This window comes from Camelina sativa, chromosome 11, assembly GCF_030686135.1.
Source record: "Camelina sativa cultivar CO46 ecotype springtype chromosome 11, ASM3068613v1".
NCBI lineage: Eukaryota > Viridiplantae > Streptophyta > Magnoliopsida > Brassicales > Brassicaceae > Camelina > Camelina sativa.
Genome location: NC_141890.1, coordinates 14052842 through 14070573, shown reverse-complemented (window position 1 = coordinate 14070573; position 17732 = coordinate 14052842). Strand labels below are relative to the sequence as shown.

The window sequence follows — 17732 nt, the reverse complement described above, 5'->3', positions numbered from 1 at the left end:
GTTGACAAACCGGATCAGCAGGAATATTTCTGGTTCTCAATCTTGTTGTTGTAGCTAGTGCCCCCGATAGACATCTCAACAGGAAGTGTTGTAGTTTTGGAGATATTGGTAGTTTCCAAATTGCTTGTTTGAGTTCAATGCTTCCGTTTGGTGGCTGAATAGCATCAGCTTCCTGTATATCAACATGTGTGGCAACCCAATAACCTGATCGTACCGTGTAATTTCCATGGTGAGTATATGACCATTCATAGGTGTCTTGTTCTGCGTGTTGAGAGAGGTACAATTCCTTTGCTAGAAGTTGGTCTTCCGGGTTTAGTACTCCTTCAAAAATTACTGGATCCCACTATCTTTTGTTCTCAATCCATAAATCCGCTACTCTCATATGTCTATCAAGGATAGGACCATATGCAGGTCGTGGTGGCAGTGAAGGGAGCCAAGGGTCTTCCCAAATTCGAGTGTCTTTACCATTCCCTAACCGTACTTGAAGTCCTTGTTGAAGAAGTAGTTTACCTTCTTGAATAGATTTCCATCCATAAGATGCTGCATTTCCGGTTTGCGCCTTTAGATATGTTGTAGTAGGGTGATAAAGACCTTTGTATAGTCTTGATAGTAAGCTAGAAGGATTTTTTAGTAATCGCCATGCTTGTTTGGCTAGTAGAGCAAAGTTGAAAGCTTCTAAATCCTTAAAACCAAGACCACCTTCTTTTTTTGGGAGTGTGAGATCTTTCTCTTACCATTTTCCTCTCCCCACCAATAGTTTGAGATAACTTTTGTTATCTCATTGCATATAGTAGAGGGTAGAAGGAAACATTTCATTGAGTACACCGGAAGGGCCATAGCTATGGATTTAATCACAATCTCCTTACCTGCTGCAGATAAGTATTTATGTTTCCACCCTTCTGTTATTTCTTTGACCTTCTGTAATATATATTCGAAAAGCTCAACTTTTTTTCTTCCAAACTGTTCCGGTAAACCCAGATATTTACCTCCTCCTCCAACTTTGTGTATTCCCAGAATGTTTTATAATAGTCTTCTTTTGATTTCAGGGGTTTTAAAGCCAAAGATCACTGATGATTTTGTGTAGTTTATTTGTTGACATGAGGTTTCTTCATACCTTCGAAAGATCTGGGCTAACTGCTCACAATTCTGGTTAGTTGAACGGCAAAAAAAGAGAGAATTGTCTGCAAACAGTAAGTGAGATATTGAAGGACAATCTCTCGCCAACCGGATACCATGAATTTGTCTTGTTTGTTCTGCTTTTTGTATCATATTGCTTAATACCTCAACAACAAAGAGAAAGAGATATGAGGAAAGGGGGTCACCTTGTCGGATTCCTCTGGATGGTGTGATCTTTCCATACGGTGATCCATTAATCAGAACTTCATAAGATATTGTTGTAACACATTTTATTATTTGCTTAACCCAACGAGGAGCAAAACCCATCTGTTTCATAACATTTTCCAGAAAATTTCATCCGACTTTGTCGTAGGCTTTGATGATGTCTGTTTTGATAGTCATACAACCATTCTGATAATCCTTTCTAGACTTTAAGGAATGTAGGAGTTCGTGAGCTACCAAGGCATTATCAGAGATATTCCGACCCGGGACAAAGGCTGCCTAAGAATTTGAAATAATATTACCAAGGCACCCTTTCAATCTATTGATCAATACCTTTGAGATGATTTTATAACTGATTGTACAGAGACTGATAGGTCGATAGTCCGAGATGTGCTGTGTGACATCAATCTTGGGTATAAGACATAGTTGTGTTCTGTTGATGTTAGGATCCATCTCTTCGTTATAAAAAAAACGACGAACCATGGAGCAAACATCTTCACTGATTAAATCCCAAAACTGTTGATAGAAAGCTGCTGTAAAACCACCATAACCTAGGGCTCTATCTGCACCGATGCTAAAGGCTGCTTCTCTGATTTCTTTATCTTTGAGTGGGGCTAACAAGTTACGGTTCTTATCCTTAGTGACTCTGGGTTCTATATCTGCAATTATCTCGTCCATATCTGTATTCTGAGTTGTAGAGAACAGGGTGTTGAAATAATTTTCTGCCACCTTACCAATTGCATCATCACGAAAGTGCTCCACATCTTGATCATCTAATATCGATTTGATTCTGTTGCGTGCTTTTCGCATCTTTGTAGAGGCATGAAAATATTTTGTGTTACGATCACCAAGTTGCATCCATTTATCCCTCCTTTTTAGCTTCCAAAAAACCTCTTCTTCACCATAAGCTTTGTTTAAATCTGATCTGAGTTGCATAACCTGTGAAGATGGTACCGAGTGGTTCCTCTCTGCAGCATCCAACTGCTACTATAATTTTTGTATCTTCTCTGCCGAGTTGGTCTTGGTTCTTCTTTTCCACTTGGCTAATTCACGTCTACAGAGATGTAGTTTACTCTGAATTCCTCTTGGATTATCAGTGTGACCCTTTGCCCATCCTCTTTTAACAGCATCTACGAAGTCTTCGTTGTTAACTTGGCGATTGTCATAACGAAATTGACCCCATTTAACCATAAACTCTTCCTCTATATCAATGATTACAGGTGCATGATCATAACCAGCAATTGGAAGAAATTATGTTTCTAATGCAGGATATGATGTTTGCCAGTCTGAACTAACAAATACTCTGTCTAGACATGATTGAATAGTCTCCTTCTGCCTCTTACCAACCCAACTGAAGGCATTTCCTTTGTGTTTGAGATCCTTTATATTACAACACTCAATCATTGTCGTAAAATTCTTTAGGCTCCCTAAACTTCATGGTCTTCCCCCTGTTTTCTCTGATGTTTGCAAAATCTCATTGAAGTCACCACACATCATCCAAGGACCAGTTTGTGATATGGATAGTCTTTGTAGTTTTTCCCAAAGATGATGTCTCTCGCTTGGGATAGGATGGCCATAGATGCAAGACAAGTAGAAATTAAAAGATTTATATTCAACATAAAGATCTACAAGTCTTACATCATCGGAAATAACTTGAACTGAAATATGCTTTTGCCAGAAAACAGCTAGGCCACCACTTAAACCTCTAGGTGTTACAAGACACATATCATTGAAACCCAAACTTACACCCAAGTCTCTGATCTTGGTTTCCACTAAGAACAACATGTCCAAGAAATACACTCGTTGTATATCTTCTAGGCGTCGAACTGTAAGGCGTTGTCCCATACCTTGACAGTTCCAAAAGCCAACTCTCATGGAACCGGTGGTAGTACTGGCCCCACCGCGGCTCTTCCATGGTCAACAACATTGGAGTTTGGATTGTTGTTGTCTTGTGAACCCATCTGTCTCTTTCTGGATGAGCTCGAGTCTTCTGGATCATTCATCTGCTTGCGTTTGCGGAGGTCTTTTGCTATCTGTCCGATCATGCCTGAGCTTTCTCCTTCTTCCTTAATGAAAGTAGGAAAAGGATTAAGCAACTCAATCTCCTCTGTTGACACTTCTGTTTGGAATTCATCAGAGGAGATATTGCCCAAAGCATTGTGCTCTGTATCAATATCGGAAAGTGCATGTTTTTCGTGAGGGGCTTCAGCGTTAGGAACTTCTTCAGGGATTGCTATGTCTTTATCTTCATTGTCTCCAACAGGGTTACTAGCATCGTCCATTTCCTAGATATGAACTCCCGGATTACCATGTGGAGGCTCTTCTCCATCGCTCTCATCATTACCATCAGAGTTATCCAAACCTCCGTTCTGAAGAAACTGAGCACCGTATTGACTCCTGGAGAGAATTGGTAGTTTCTTTGGAAATAGAGGGGTAGATCAACATTCCAATTTATCTGGAGCCTCACGTATTGAATACGCGTAGTTGAGGCCTCATCAAAGTCAATACTTACAATCTCGCCTAAGGATCTTGCAATATTGTCGATCACGGCAAGGTTCAGATACTGGTTAGGGATTCCCCTGATTTGAATCCAAAAGGGTATGAAGTTGAGAGACATTGGATCCAAATCGGGGGACCAACGCTGGAGTACAATCATTCGATCTGCAAAGGACCATGGGCCTCGTCTCAACACCATCTCCATCGATTCTTCAGAAGGGAAAATGAATTGGAACCTCCGTTGTTCCGTAATACACCCACGGACAATACCAACTAACCCCCACGAACGTGGAAGCGCTGAGAGTAACTGTCGGAGATCTTGTTTCCTTGGCATCAGTGCGCGACCCATCAGACAGAACCGATTTTCATTGGCCACCTGTTGGAAAATTGCTTGAGGGAGGGTAACCGGGGCATCGTTGATACCAAGGTAAATGTTTTGGAGGGCTCGACGGATGTTATCAACCATTAGTGAACGAGGAAGGTAGAATCTTAGTGGGTAGAGAATTGTAGAGTTGAATTTAGTGATATGATTGAGAAACGCCCCAAATCGATTTCTTAAATAGATCTGACTCCATTGATACTCAACTGTTTTGTAGTGTGGGGTCTTTCCTGCAATGTCGGAGGAAACCGCTCGAATGTGGGGGTGGAACCAACCCACTCCGGCGCCAATAACCGTCTGAATCTTCAGAAGAAGATAACTGCTTAGTAACCGTTTTTTATGGTATTGTTTATATGAGAAATTAGTATGTTTTCACATCAATATTTTTCTTTTTCACATTAATCTATGTGACAAATTATTTTCAAAATTTACATAATTCTTAATTACTTATTTGATTTTTTTTATGTTTGTAATTAAACCTGAATTTTTATATTTATTTTCATCATCCTAGTAAAATATTATGGAATATGATATACTATTCATTTCTCAGTAAATAATACATATATCCTACAATTTATTGTTACAAAGAAACCAAGAATGCAATTTACAGTAATTAAGTTAGTAACCATCGACAGGGCTTGGTTATAGTATTAAGGCCCAAGTCCAAGACTAAGCTCCGAGCCCCATGAATAAACACTTAAAATGTTAGATTTGATACACTTCCGGATTCATCATCATTACCGTCTCCTCCCATCGTAATCTCGATGTGCTTGACTCCTAATCCACTCAATTTTGTAAACATCAAATGCACGCAATTTATTCCACTCTATGTTGGACAAAACCAACATTTGTACAATCTTTTGTTTTTAGCTGACAAGTATTTCAAACAAATATCAATTATCAAAAAAAAAAAAAATAATAATAGTTCAAACGTTTCACTCACAAATGTTCAAAAAAGAAAAGGAAAGAGAGACGTGAACTTAATCTCCTCTCTCGTTACAATATAATAGCTCCCCCATTGCTTCACATGTAAAGCTTATTGGAACTCAAAATGAAATAACATAAGAGGAAATTATTTGATGATCAACTCATATCATATAATCTCATATCAACCAGACAACCACTTTCCAATCAATCATTCCCCCCAAATCATTCCTACCATTGAATTAAGTATTCGATTGCTATATATGAGAGAGGAATTGTACGAAAGGATGAGACATGATCAAAACCAAACCCTCAAGTTTAAAGTTTTATCTCTGGAGAAAAGAAACCGCACGGAGGAGATAAGTGAACAGGGTAGTTGGCACAGAGAAGAAAGCAGAATGGTCACTCTCCTCCAAGACATACAACTGAGAAGGTGGCCAATTCTTCACCAACAGGTCTTGACTCGCAGAATCGAACATACTATCCTTGGCAGTCTTGCACTACACGAAAACACGGCGTTTGGGACTACTTTTTGTGACTGAATTTATAGTCGCAAACTTTTGTGACTACTTTGTGACACTTTTGCCACGGACTAACGATGACGAATACAATGGACGTAAAACAGTCGCAAATTTACGGCGATTAACTGTAGTCGCTAACTCGTTGCTATTATGCGACTACTTTGGGACATTTTATCGAGAAAAAATAGAGCGTCGCAAAATAATCGCAATTTATGACAAACTATAAACTGAAGATTAAGTCAGTAAAGTTAGTCGCAAAGCTGTCTTTAAATCACGACGTATTTGCCACTTTTGTTTTGCTTTTAATTTTATTGTCACAAATCAGTCGGTGACTATGTCGGTAAAAAACGTGGTAAATGTGGTAGTGTGGATTTGTACTGAACTTTTGTGACCCTTTTTTGAGTCTCTATTACGTGGTAAAACAGTGACAAATGCGTCGTTATTTGCGACACATCCGTTCGTTGTTGCAAAAGAGTCGCAAAGCAGTCACTTATTGATGTCGGCAAAAAACGTGATAAATGTTTCAGTTTGCGTTTGTATTGAGCTGTTTCGAGCTTTAATTTGTCTCAATTATGTAGTTTTTAGTTACAAAGGAGTCCTTATTTGCGACTGTTTTTACTGGAGTCGCAAAGTAGTCGCAAAATTTATACTATATATAACGCATCACTCTCACCATTCCATTCATATCACTCTCATTCATTTCTAAGTAGAGAGACGGAATAAAAAAAAAGTAGTGAAAAAAAGATTTTTTTTTTTTTTTTTAGAAGAGAAGAAAAAAAAAGAGAGAAAGAAGATTTGTTTTTTTAGAAGAAAAGAAAAAAAAAAGCTATGTGGAATTCATCTCGAGAGTGGATGTATAATCGGATCGATGGAAGAACAAATAATATCTCTAAAGAATTTTTGGCGGGAGTTGAGCAGTTCATGAATTTCGCAAACAGCCAGCCTATGGCACAAAACAGTGGAGGTAGGTTTTACTGTCCTTGCGTAAAATGTCAGAACGATGTTATTTTGCATGGTACGACAATATCTAATCATTTGCATAGTAAAGGATTTATGCCAAATTATTATGTATGGTCTGAACATGGTGAAGATTATGACGTGCTAGGGGTAGGAACTAGTAGTCATTATCCTAATACAAATTATACTAGTACTAGTAGTCAGCATGGTAGTCAACCTGGTAGTCAGCCAATAGGATTTGAGGGAAATGTATATGCTGAGATGGTGAATGATGCATTTCATGGTACCACGCCTTTTAATGAGTATCATGAGTATGAAAGTGGATATGATCATGGATATGATCATATCCATGAAGAACCCATTGAAGAGGCGAAACGGTTCTATGACATGTTAGATGCTGCAAATAGTCCACTTTATGATGGATGTCATGAAGGTCATTCGCAACTATCATTGGCGTCTAGGTTCATAAACATCAAGGTTGATAATAATTTGTCTGAGGCATGCATGGACGATTGGGCTGAATTGTTTACGGAGGTTTTACCAGAGGGTAATCAAGCTACTGGTTCATACTACGAGACAGAGAATTTAGTTCGAAAGATAGGATTGCCATACCATACAATTGATGTATGTATAGAGAATTGTATGATATTTTGGAAAGAAGATGGGAATTTGGAGCATTGCAAGTTCTGTGGGAAGCCAAGGTACAAAAGTAGTGGGGGTAGAACTAGAATACCCTTCAGTCGTATGTGGTATCTACCTATTGCAGATAGATTGAAGAGGATGTACCAATCAGAGAAGACCGCATCATCAATGAGATGGCATGCTGAGCATGATTCAGAAGATGGAGTAATGTGTCATCCATCTGATGCGCCTGAATGGAAGAATTTCCAACATTTACATCCCACATTTGCGCAAAAGCCACGAAACGTTTACCTTGGGTTATGTACAGATGGTTGTAATCCATTTGGGGTCTCCAAAAATCATACTTTGTGGCCTGTGATCTTAACTCCATACAACCTACCTCCGGATATGTGCATGAACAGCGAGTATTTATTTCTTACGATTCTGAACTCCGGACCAAACCACCCACGAGCCAGCCTTGATGTTTTCCTCCAACCATTAATCGATGAGTTAAAGGAGTTATGGTATAATGGGGTTGAGGCTTATAATATCTCACTAAATCAAAATTTCAACATGAAAGTTGTTCTTATGTGGACAATAAGCGATTTTCCAGCATACGGTATGTTGTCGGGATGGACGACACATGGAAGATTAGCATGTCCAATTTGTATGGATGACACTGGTGCTTTTCAATTACCAGCTGGGAGGAAAACATGTTGGTTTGACTGTCATAGGAGATTTCTTCCTACAAGTCATCCGATGCGGAAGAATAAAAAGGACTTTCTGAAGGGAAAAGATTCATTGAATGACGAGCCACCAGCATCTCTGAGTAGTCAAGCTATCTATGAGCGTATAAGGAAAGCCAAAGCACCTAAAACATCTATTTGCGGTGGGAATGGTCACGAAAAGAAAGTTAAAGGCTACGGAAGATGGCATAATTGGCATAAAGAAAGCATATTATGGCAGTTACCGTACTGGGTCGATCTGAATTTAAGGCACAACCTGGATTTGATGCACGTCGAGAAAAATGTCTTTGATAACTTGATGTACACCACTATGAATGTAAAAGATAGATCGAAAGACAACGTGCAGTCAAGATTGGATATTGCAAGATTTTGTTCCCGGCAAGATTTACATCTAGATGCTCAAGGGAGAGCCCCATTCCCTATTTGGAGATTGAAAACCAAAGCGAAAGAGGCTTTATTAAAATGGGTAAAAGAAGATGTTAGATTCCCAGACGGATATGTCGCAGATTTAGCTAGCTGTGCTGACATGAAAAATGGAAAGTTTTCGGGAATGAAGAGTCATGACTGCCATGTGTTTATGGAACGATTGCTTCCGTTCATATTTGCAGAGCTTTTACCGCGTAATGTCCACCTGGCGATTTCAGGTATATAAATTAAACATTTAATTTGGTTTAGTTGTTGATATTATATTTATATGTAACAACATAACATGTTATAACTTTGTAGGGATTGGAGCATTTTTCCGCGACCTATGTAGTAGAACATTGGAGCAATCCCGCCTCGAAATTCTGAAGGATAATATTGTCATGATCTTGTGTAATTTGGAGAAAATCTTCCCTCCTTCATTCTTTGATGTAATGGAGCACCTCCCTATTCACCTACCTTATGAAGCACAACTTGGTGGTCCTGTGCAATATAGGTGGATGTATCCTTTCGAAAGGTTTTTTTAACGTTTAAAAGGGAAAGCGAAGAACAAAAGATATCCAGTTGGCTCAATAGTTCAATCCTACTTGAATGATGAGATATCTTATTTCTCAGAACACTATTTCGCTTCACACATTTCTACAACAAGGAGAAGAAGGTAAAACTTCAAATATGATTATTGAATTTTTCTATCAACTTCTAAAATTGTGAAAAGGTTTTACAAAATAAACTTTAACAGGTTAATTCGGCATGAAGAAGGTGAAGTACCTGTATATCCTATACAAGTACCAGATATATTCACTCAAGTTGGTCGTCCAGGCGGAAAAAGTAGTGAATTTTGGTTAACTGAAAAAGATTATAAATGTGCACACGCATATGTTCTGCGCAATTGTGATTATTTCCAGCAACATGAGAGGTATTTTTGATTTACCAAGTATATTTATAACCATATGTTCTTAGGTAAACTTTAAAATATTTACTTTTTGTTGATAAAATACAGATTGTTGGAGGCGCAAATTCGATATGAATATCCAAAACTATCTGATGAAGATGTTAGGTCGAAAAGAGAAGAAGATTTCCATGAATGGATTAAGCAATATGTATGTTTTACTATCCACCAATTAATTATATCAACATGATAAATATTGTGATCTAAAATTTTGTATATATATTTGGCACAGGTGCGTGGTGGTTTTGAAAGTTTTCCTCCATGGGTCCATGAAATCGTGGACGGTCCTGAAAATAAAGTTAAGTCTTGGCCTATATATTTTACAAGAGGTTATCTGTTTCACACAAAAGCTCACGGTCTCACTAAAAAAACAATGAATTATGAGGTATGTGTCCGAGGACAAACTTATTCCAATTCATCTGGCGAGGACGATTTTTACGGGACCATTGAAAATATCATAGAGCTTACCTATCCAGGATTTTTGAATTTACGGGTCACACTTTTCTATTGTGAATGGTATGACTCTACAATTGACAAAGGCACTCGAATACGCGATGGAGGCATTGTTGACGTGTTGTCATCAAGGAGATACCGACATTATGAACCGTTTATATTAGGTAATGTTCTATTTTAAATATATATTTATAGATATATATATACATCTAATTGAGAACCATTTTTTATGTGTAGGTTCTCAAGCTGATCAAGTTTGTTATCTTTCATATCCTCACACTAAACGACCTCGAAAACTTTGGCTCAACGTTCTGAAAGTTAATCCAAGGCATGCTGTACAAGGGAACTTAAAACAAAAGGAGGTTGTTATATTGCAGCAAACAGTTGATGATGGAATGACAGATTCAATAGAGGAGATCATAGTTGACAGTTTCGTAGATGGTAATCAGCCTAATGAAGAACTTGATTTTGAGATCAACGATGCTGAACAAGAAGACGAATTTCGTGGCAACTACTCGTCGTCGTCTTCGTCTTCAGATGAGGATGAAGATCAAGAAGATGAAAATGAGGAATATGAATAATTTTCATGTTTATTATTTGTGTATTTGTAATTTTATTGAAATCGCAAACACTAGTGTTATTATAATTTTATTGAAATTTCGATGATGTTTTCTCTCTAATTTTATCAATATTTTATAGTCAGAAAAACGTCATAAATTGAGACTATAGTGCGACTGTTATGTTTTGTCTAATATTTTTTTGGTTAAAAAATCTTAACACAAAATTAGACTAATATTTTATTGTCACAAAGACGTCACAAATTGAGACTATATTGTGACTGAACTTATATTTTGCGACTGTTTTGTCACTAAAGTGATTGTGCATCTGTTTCTGTCAGTCGCAATAGAGTCTTAAAGTACAACGGTTTAGCGAGTATCTTACATTAATTTTAGAATTTTACAAATTTGAGTACAAAAAATGTCAACTTATACATTTCTACTTATATGTGACATCTAATATTTACTAAATTTCTATAATCACATAAATAAAACACCAAATTAGACAATTATGTTTATATCCTCCAACACATGTATTAGGGTTACATGTGTTTAATTAAGTTAGAGTAGTGAAGGTTGTATATATTTACAAAAACATATAAAAATTATTATGTTTGATATTTTATCAAAACTAAACTCTTAAATGAGAGTATACATGATCAAAGGGTCATGTCTAATATGTTTTTGGTTATAAAATCTTAACACAAAATTAGACTAATATTTTATTGTCACAAAGACGTCACAAATTGAGACTATATTGTGACTGAACTTATATTTTGCGACTGTTTTGTCACTAAAGTGATTGTGCATCTGTTTCTGTCAGTCGCAATAGAGTCTTAAAGTACAACGGTTTAGCGAGTATCTTACATTAATTTTAGAATTTTACAAATTTGAGTACAAAAAATGTCAACTTATACATTTCTACTTATATGTGACATCTAATATTTACTAAATTTCTATAATCACATAAATAAAACACCAAATTAGACAATTATGTTTATATCCTCCAACACATGTATTAGGGTTACATGTGTTTAATTAAGTTAGAGTAGTGAAGGTTGTATATATTTACAAAAACATATAAAAATTATTATGTTTGATATTTTATCAAAACTAAACTCTTAAATGAGAGTATACATGATCAAAGGGTCATGTCTAATATGTTTTTGGTTATAAAATCTTAACACAAAATTATACTAATATTTTATTGTCACAAAGACGTCACAAATTGAGACTATATTGTGACTGAACTTATATTTTGCGACTGTTTTGTCACTAAAGTGATTGTGCATCTGTTTCTGTCAGTCGCAATAGAGTCTTAAAGTACAACGGTTTAGCGAGTATCTTACATTAATTTTAGAATTTTACAAATTTGAGTACAAAAAATATCAACTTATACATTTCTACTTATATGTGACATCTAATATTTACTAAATTTCTATAATCACATAAATAAAACACCAAATTAGACAATTATGTTTATATCCTCCAACACATGTATTAGAATTACATGTGTTTAATTAAGTTAAAGTAGTGAAGGTTGTATATATTTACAAAAACATATAAAAATTATTATGTTTGATATTTTATCAAAACTAAACTCTTAAATGAGAGTATACATGATCAAAGGGTCATGTCTAATATGTTTTTGGTTATAAAATCTTAACACAAAATTATACTAATATTTTATTGTCACAAAGACGTCACAAATTGAGACTATATTGTGACTGAACTTATATTTTGCGACTGTTTTGTCACTATTTAGATTGTGCATGTCAACAAATTGAGACGTGTAGGTGTCTGGGTTTATAATTTGCGACTGTTCTGCCACTAAGTATAGTTTTTGTTTAATGTTTACGACAGTCACAAAGTAGTCTTAAAGTACCACTACTTTCTTACGGATTAAAATTTCCCCAAATTTTAGTGAAAATTATTAGCGGTAATTATTCCCCCGAGTTTAATTATTCCCCCCCCCATCAAATTGAACACTCTTAGTAACACTCTTAGTAAATATCGAAACCCTCATAATTTCCCGAAACCCTCTTTTTTCTTTTCTCTCTGTCTTTTCGTTTTCTAATCTACTGAAATTCCGACTTCTTCTCCGACTTCTTCTCCGACTTCTGTTCCGATGAAATCCGGCGGTGGTGGTCGTGGATCTGGCGGTGGTGGTCGTAGATCTGGCGGTGGTGGTCATGGATCTGGCGGCGTTGCGAGACGAAGTAGAGATGTCGCTTCGTCGTCTCACTCCTCTAACCCTTCCTCTCACAACGAAAATTCTTCACACTCCCAACAATCTCAACCGTCGCTTCCATCTCGGTATACGCAAGCATCATTTCCCCAGTATCCTCGAGAAGCTTCTCCTCAGCCACAACAACCAGGCTTTCAACAACAGCTCCACTCCCAGATGCAGCAGCCACCACCACCGCATGCTCATGTTCCGGTGTATCAACAGGTGGCTCCTCAGAATCCGGGATACAACCAGCCGCTTCACAATGGTGGATATCAACCACCGCTTCACCATCCGGCTTATCCACCGCCGCTTCAGGATCTGGGGTTTCTGCCGCCGAATCCTCAGAATCCGGTGTATCAACCGCTGGCTCCTCCGAATCAAGGATTCCAACCGCCGCCGCCTCCGAATCAGGACGGTCAAGAGCATCCACCACCGGCTCAGAATCAAGACTTCCAACAGCAACTGGATGAGTTGCTTGCACTTCCTGGTCGACACCATCTCCCGATATTGAGTCCGCATCCCATCCCCGACACTCAAAGCATATGGTAAAATATTTTTTTCTTTTATTTTATCATTTGATTATTATTTTGATAAATAAGTAAAATATTTATCATTTGATTATCATTTTATCATTTGGTAAAATATTTTTTTCTTTTATTTTATAATTTGATTATCGCATTGCTCCCATTTGAATAACGCTTTGTGTGTTGTGTTATCGTTTAGATAAAATAAGTAGATTATTGTTTGGTTCAGTTTCTTATTGTTTTCAAAGTTTGGTTCGTTTTCTTAGTTGTTTTCAAAGTTTCTAAATTGTTTTCAAAGTTTGTTGTGTTGTGTTGTATTGTGTTGTGAAGTTTAGTTCAATTTCCATTAGATTATTGTGTTGTGATCCATTCGCTTATGTTTGATGGCTTATATTTTATAACTTAACACTCTCATATTTATGTAACAGGTTTGGACGAGACAAAGGAAAGCTATCTCGTGTTATTTCTGGGATTTTAAGGAGAAAGTTCGATGGTCCATACTTCAGCTGGAAGGTTACGCCATTACACATACGGGAGAGATATTTTAGATCCTTTACGGTAATGAGTTTCTTTTTAGACACAGTTTCTTTTTTTACTAAACTAAGTCAATGAGTTTGTCTTTTGTTTACTTACTTGACACTTACTTTACATTGTTGTACTGTGTAGAGGAAATACAATTGGGATGTTGCGATTACTGAGCTTGTGAGAGAAGGATTTGTGAAGATAGCGAAAAACAGAATGAAAGGAATTGTAAGTCAAGCAAAGACGTATGATGAGCCACCGATTTGGATCAATCCTACACTTTGGAAACAAATGTGGGAGCATTGGGACACACCTGAAGCTAAGGAGAAGAGCTCTAATGCATCCCAAGCCCGTAATTCTGATCGTGACGGTCTTGGAATCCACAAACATCTATCCAGCCAGAAATCTTACTTGCGAATTCAACAAGAGTTGGTAAATGCTCTAAACTAACTCTAATTATTTCATTTAAATATTTCAGTATCCACAATTAACATTTTTCTATCCATTGTAGGAAGAAAAGTTGGGACGTCCTGTCTCGCTTGGAGAGGTGTTTGTCGCAACACATACAAAGGCAGATGGAAGTTTTTATTCAGAAGGCCAAACAAGTTGTGGAGACATATGAGAAGAACATAGAGGAGGTAATGTCTCAAATGGAGTCTGATGTTACAGACCACTCCTCGCCAGATTCTCCTCATGCAACCCTCCTCCCCATTCAAGAAAAAGATGACATTTTCTTAAAGGTAATTTCCAGTACAATTGTCTTTGTTGTGCCTATCATAATTGTCTTATTTTGCTAAGCTAAGTATCTGATTTTGATTGATGCTTAAGAATCCTTGATATTGATATACTTTTGATTGATGCTTGAGAATACTCGATGTTGATTATCTGGGTTTGTGTGATATTTCTATCTGGGTTTGTGTGATATTTCTGTTTGTTATGTTTGTTTTGTGAATGATCATCTCTTCTTTTGTCTTAGTGTACTGTAACGAATGCCAAGGGAACCCCCTTTGGACTTGGAAGTCTCTCGGAGATAATCACCAAAGGGAAAAGAAAGGCTACTTATCCAAGCTCTAGTCCAGATTCGCTGTTAGAGATTCAAGAACAACTCCAGGTTGCTCGTCGTAAGCTCGCTGATCAAGATGAAGAAAATGCTCGACGTGCCAGAGAAGATGCTAGACGTGATGAGGAGCAACGTGACGCTCAAAACCGCATTGCAACCTTGGAGATGCTCGTATCCTACTTGAAGACTAGTGATCCGGGGGTTGCAGAATTCTTGTCTACTCAACCACCAGCCAATGCGCCATTAACCACAGCAGCACCAGCAACCAACATCACTCCAGCCACTGCGACCAATGTCAACCAACCTGCAACAACCACTTCAGGAGCTAGTTCACCATCTACTTCACCTGCGACTGCACCAACCACTTCACCTTTGTCAGTATCATCCTCTCATGCTTAACAAACTAATTCTATCTCTTTTAAGCCTCTATAACTATTTTTTGGATTGTGTAGTAGTGTTTCTAGATCCTTAGCCTAAAACTATTTTCTGTATATGATCGTTGAATGATTTGTATGTTTTTTGTTAAGATCATTCAAATCAGGATTTTAATTTAAATTCAGGTTTTTTTTTTCAAAATTTATTGTATACTGTCCCAAATTACTAGGTATATTTTCACTGATTTGCGACCATTTATAATTTAAATAAACACAAACAAAGTACCAAATTTGTTGTGTATATGTCAAGATTTTGGGACTAAAAAAACTTAGTCTTCAGTCCGTCACAAACAATTCTGACTCCTTTGCGACTATCTTGTGACTAAACAGCGACTATTTTAGGACCAAAATTCAGATTTTTAAAGTTTACTGTGGTATTAAGTCAGTCTTCCAAACGTAGCTAATTTGTGACTACCATGTCGTCTGAAAGAAGTCGTCTATTACGACTGCCAAAGCGAGTCACTATACTGTCGTTAATTACGACGGTATATTCCGGTCTGTCCGTAGTCGCCAATTACGACTGCGCCAGTGAGTCACTATAGAGTCGTTCATTACGACGGTACGTTTCGGTCTGTCCGTAGTCGCTAATTAACGACCATAACCCTTGTCTCCAATGCGTCGCAAATAAGGGACTGGTTTGCGACCAAAACAATTTGCGACCAAATATTTGCGACCAAATATAACAGTCCTTCAATAGTTGCACATACCGACTTAGCGACTGATTTGAGACGATTCCAGTAGTCCCAAACGCCGTGTTTTCGTGTAGTGTTGATGTAGACTCGTGGAACTTTCTCGGCCTCGGGATTTGGAGGCAACTTATCAAGACCATTTAGTGCCCTCACAGGAGCAGGACGCAGCAGCTTAGATGCCAGAGTTGCGTCCTACCAATAACCATTTAATTTATATATATATATTAATATTAATATTCAATCACCACACGATACTATTACTAGTATCGAAACATAGAAGTAGTAAAGGGGAGTAACCTCAAGAGGGCTTTGGTTATAGTAATATTGGCGTATAAACTGCTGTTTCATGATGACTCCGGTGGGTGACTTATCCTTACCTTCACCATATGTGAACTCCCATATTTCTTCTTCTCCTGCATCTGCATGCATCTATAAAATAATCACAAGAGTTTAATACCGATCGCGTACGTCGTAGATTGATATATCAGAACAAAAAAAGAGAGGTGAGTTAGTAACAGAACAAGTCACACACTAACTCACGTTTGAGGAAAGATGTGGAGAAGGGGTGGATCCGGGTCGAACCATGGAAGCCGCGAGGTAAATGGCCATGGAGATTTTGTTTGTGAACTTGCAGAGAGCATCGGTGACACTTCCTCCGCCGATGCTATGTCCGACGAGTATGACTTTGTGGGATGGAGGAAGAGCGGACAAGAGAGAGTAGAGAGGACGGTTATACTGGTCGGAGTCGAAGACGGTGTTAGAGTCAGTGAGGCTGATTCCAGCGCCAGTGAGGTCGACGGAGGTGGCTTTGAATCCGGCGGTTTCGAGAAGAGTGGTGAGTTTATACCAACACCAAGCTCCGTGACTAGCCCCATGAACAAACACAAAGTGGATTACGGGCTCAGCACCACCGTCTCCTCCCATCGCATTAAGAGCCACTCAATCTATTGCTTGGACACAAACAGTGAATGCAGTTTTGGTCCACACGTACAGTTTGGGCCTAAACCATTATCTTTATTGTCATTGTCGTCTATGCTGTACAGTGGACACGTCTCTCTTTCTCTCTCTGTCACACAAGCGCTCCAAATTTTTTGTATTATTTTCTTTTTTCTAGTTAAGGAAATCTGGGAAACAAATGGCATTATATTTTGAAAATTACACCTTTCTTTATTTTTGTTGGAAACTAATATTTTCCAAAAGAAACTTGTTTACAGTACATAAACTAAAATTTTAATTTCAAAATTTAAGATTTTTAAAATACTTGTTTTTTTAAAAAAAAAGATATTAAAAGATCAGTTTTAATAACAAAATATCAGTTTAAAAAAACTTGAATGGCACCTGATTTTAAAATCTTTAAAATTCAAGCTAACAAGTTTTTTTTTTTAATGATAAAATCTTAGTTATATATTTATCTCATAGCATCGGTTAGATACGTTCAACTTATCTAAAAAAAAAATTATATATATACTTTTTAAGTACATAATTTTTTTTTCCAATAAAATCACCAATAATTAAATGACACATGTGATTTATTTCCCAGAAACGTTTCTCAACGTCTCTCTTTTGAGAAACGTATCCCCCATTTTCCTCTTAATTCTCTATTCTTTTTATTATTTTTTAATAAGGGTATTTCATATTTGCATTACATACCCTCAGGCGTGCTCTCATAAATCATAACTGCAAAGATGTTTTCCAGAGGAGGAAAGAAGGCTGATTGAGGAGTTAAGGCCTGGGGAAGAGAGACGCAAGACAATTACACCTGGGACTATACACGGAATGGAGTCTATACCGCTAAATCCGGCTATTGGGTGATTACTCAAGTTATTTAAAAGAAACAGAGCCCTCAGGAGATATTACAACCAAGCCTTAACCCTATATATCAGAAAATCTGGAAAAGCCAAACCAGCCC

General features: G+C 37.4%; 1 protein-coding gene and 1 pseudogene across 6 annotated transcripts; one reads left to right on the top strand and one right to left on the bottom strand.

Annotated features, from left to right (window-relative positions):
* Nucleotides 1-4731: 4731 nt before the first annotated feature.
* LOC104723435 (pFDCC methylesterase MES16-like) lies at nucleotides 4732-17647 on the bottom strand. Of its 5 annotated transcripts, none has more exons than XM_087474265.1 (4): nucleotides 16364-17647; nucleotides 16121-16252; nucleotides 15842-16015; nucleotides 4732-5083 (listed from the first exon to the last, which is right to left on the bottom strand). In XM_087474265.1, exons 1-4 carry the CDS (start codon nucleotides 16745-16747, stop codon nucleotides 5030-5032), a joined length of 744 nt encoding a protein of 247 aa, XP_087330391.1. In that variant the 5' UTR covers nucleotides 16748-17647; the 3' UTR covers nucleotides 4732-5029. The 5 variants fall into 5 exon arrangements, with proteins under 5 accessions (XP_087330391.1, XP_087330393.1, XP_087330390.1 ...); XM_087474266.1 differs by lacking the exon at nucleotides 4732-5083 and adding an exon at nucleotides 14580-15052; XM_087474267.1 differs by lacking the exon at nucleotides 15842-16015 and having other exon boundaries at nucleotides 16201-16252; nucleotides 16364-17033.
* Nucleotides 5052-9151, top strand: LOC147933963 (uncharacterized; annotated as a pseudogene). Its single transcript, XR_015571942.1, has 2 exons — nucleotides 5052-8626; nucleotides 8709-9151. The product of XR_015571942.1 is annotated as an uncharacterized LOC147933963 (transcript).
* Nucleotides 17648-17732: the final 85 nt, after the last annotated feature.

Bases quoted from the DNA above. Each gene is read 5' to 3' on its own strand.
- LOC104723435 (XM_087474264.1), bottom strand. From the start codon at position 16,747: ATGGGAGGAGACGGTGGTGCTGAGCCCGTAATCCACTTTGTGTTTGTT. The intron at 16,253-16,363 runs GTGAGTTAGTGT...ATTATTTTATAG, and splicing joins CTCCACATCTTTCCTCAAAC to ATGCATGCAGATGCAGGAGA. The intron at 16,016-16,120 runs GTTACTCCCCTT...GGTTATTGGTAG, and splicing joins ATAACCAAAGCCCTCTTGAG to GACGCAACTCTGGCATCTAA.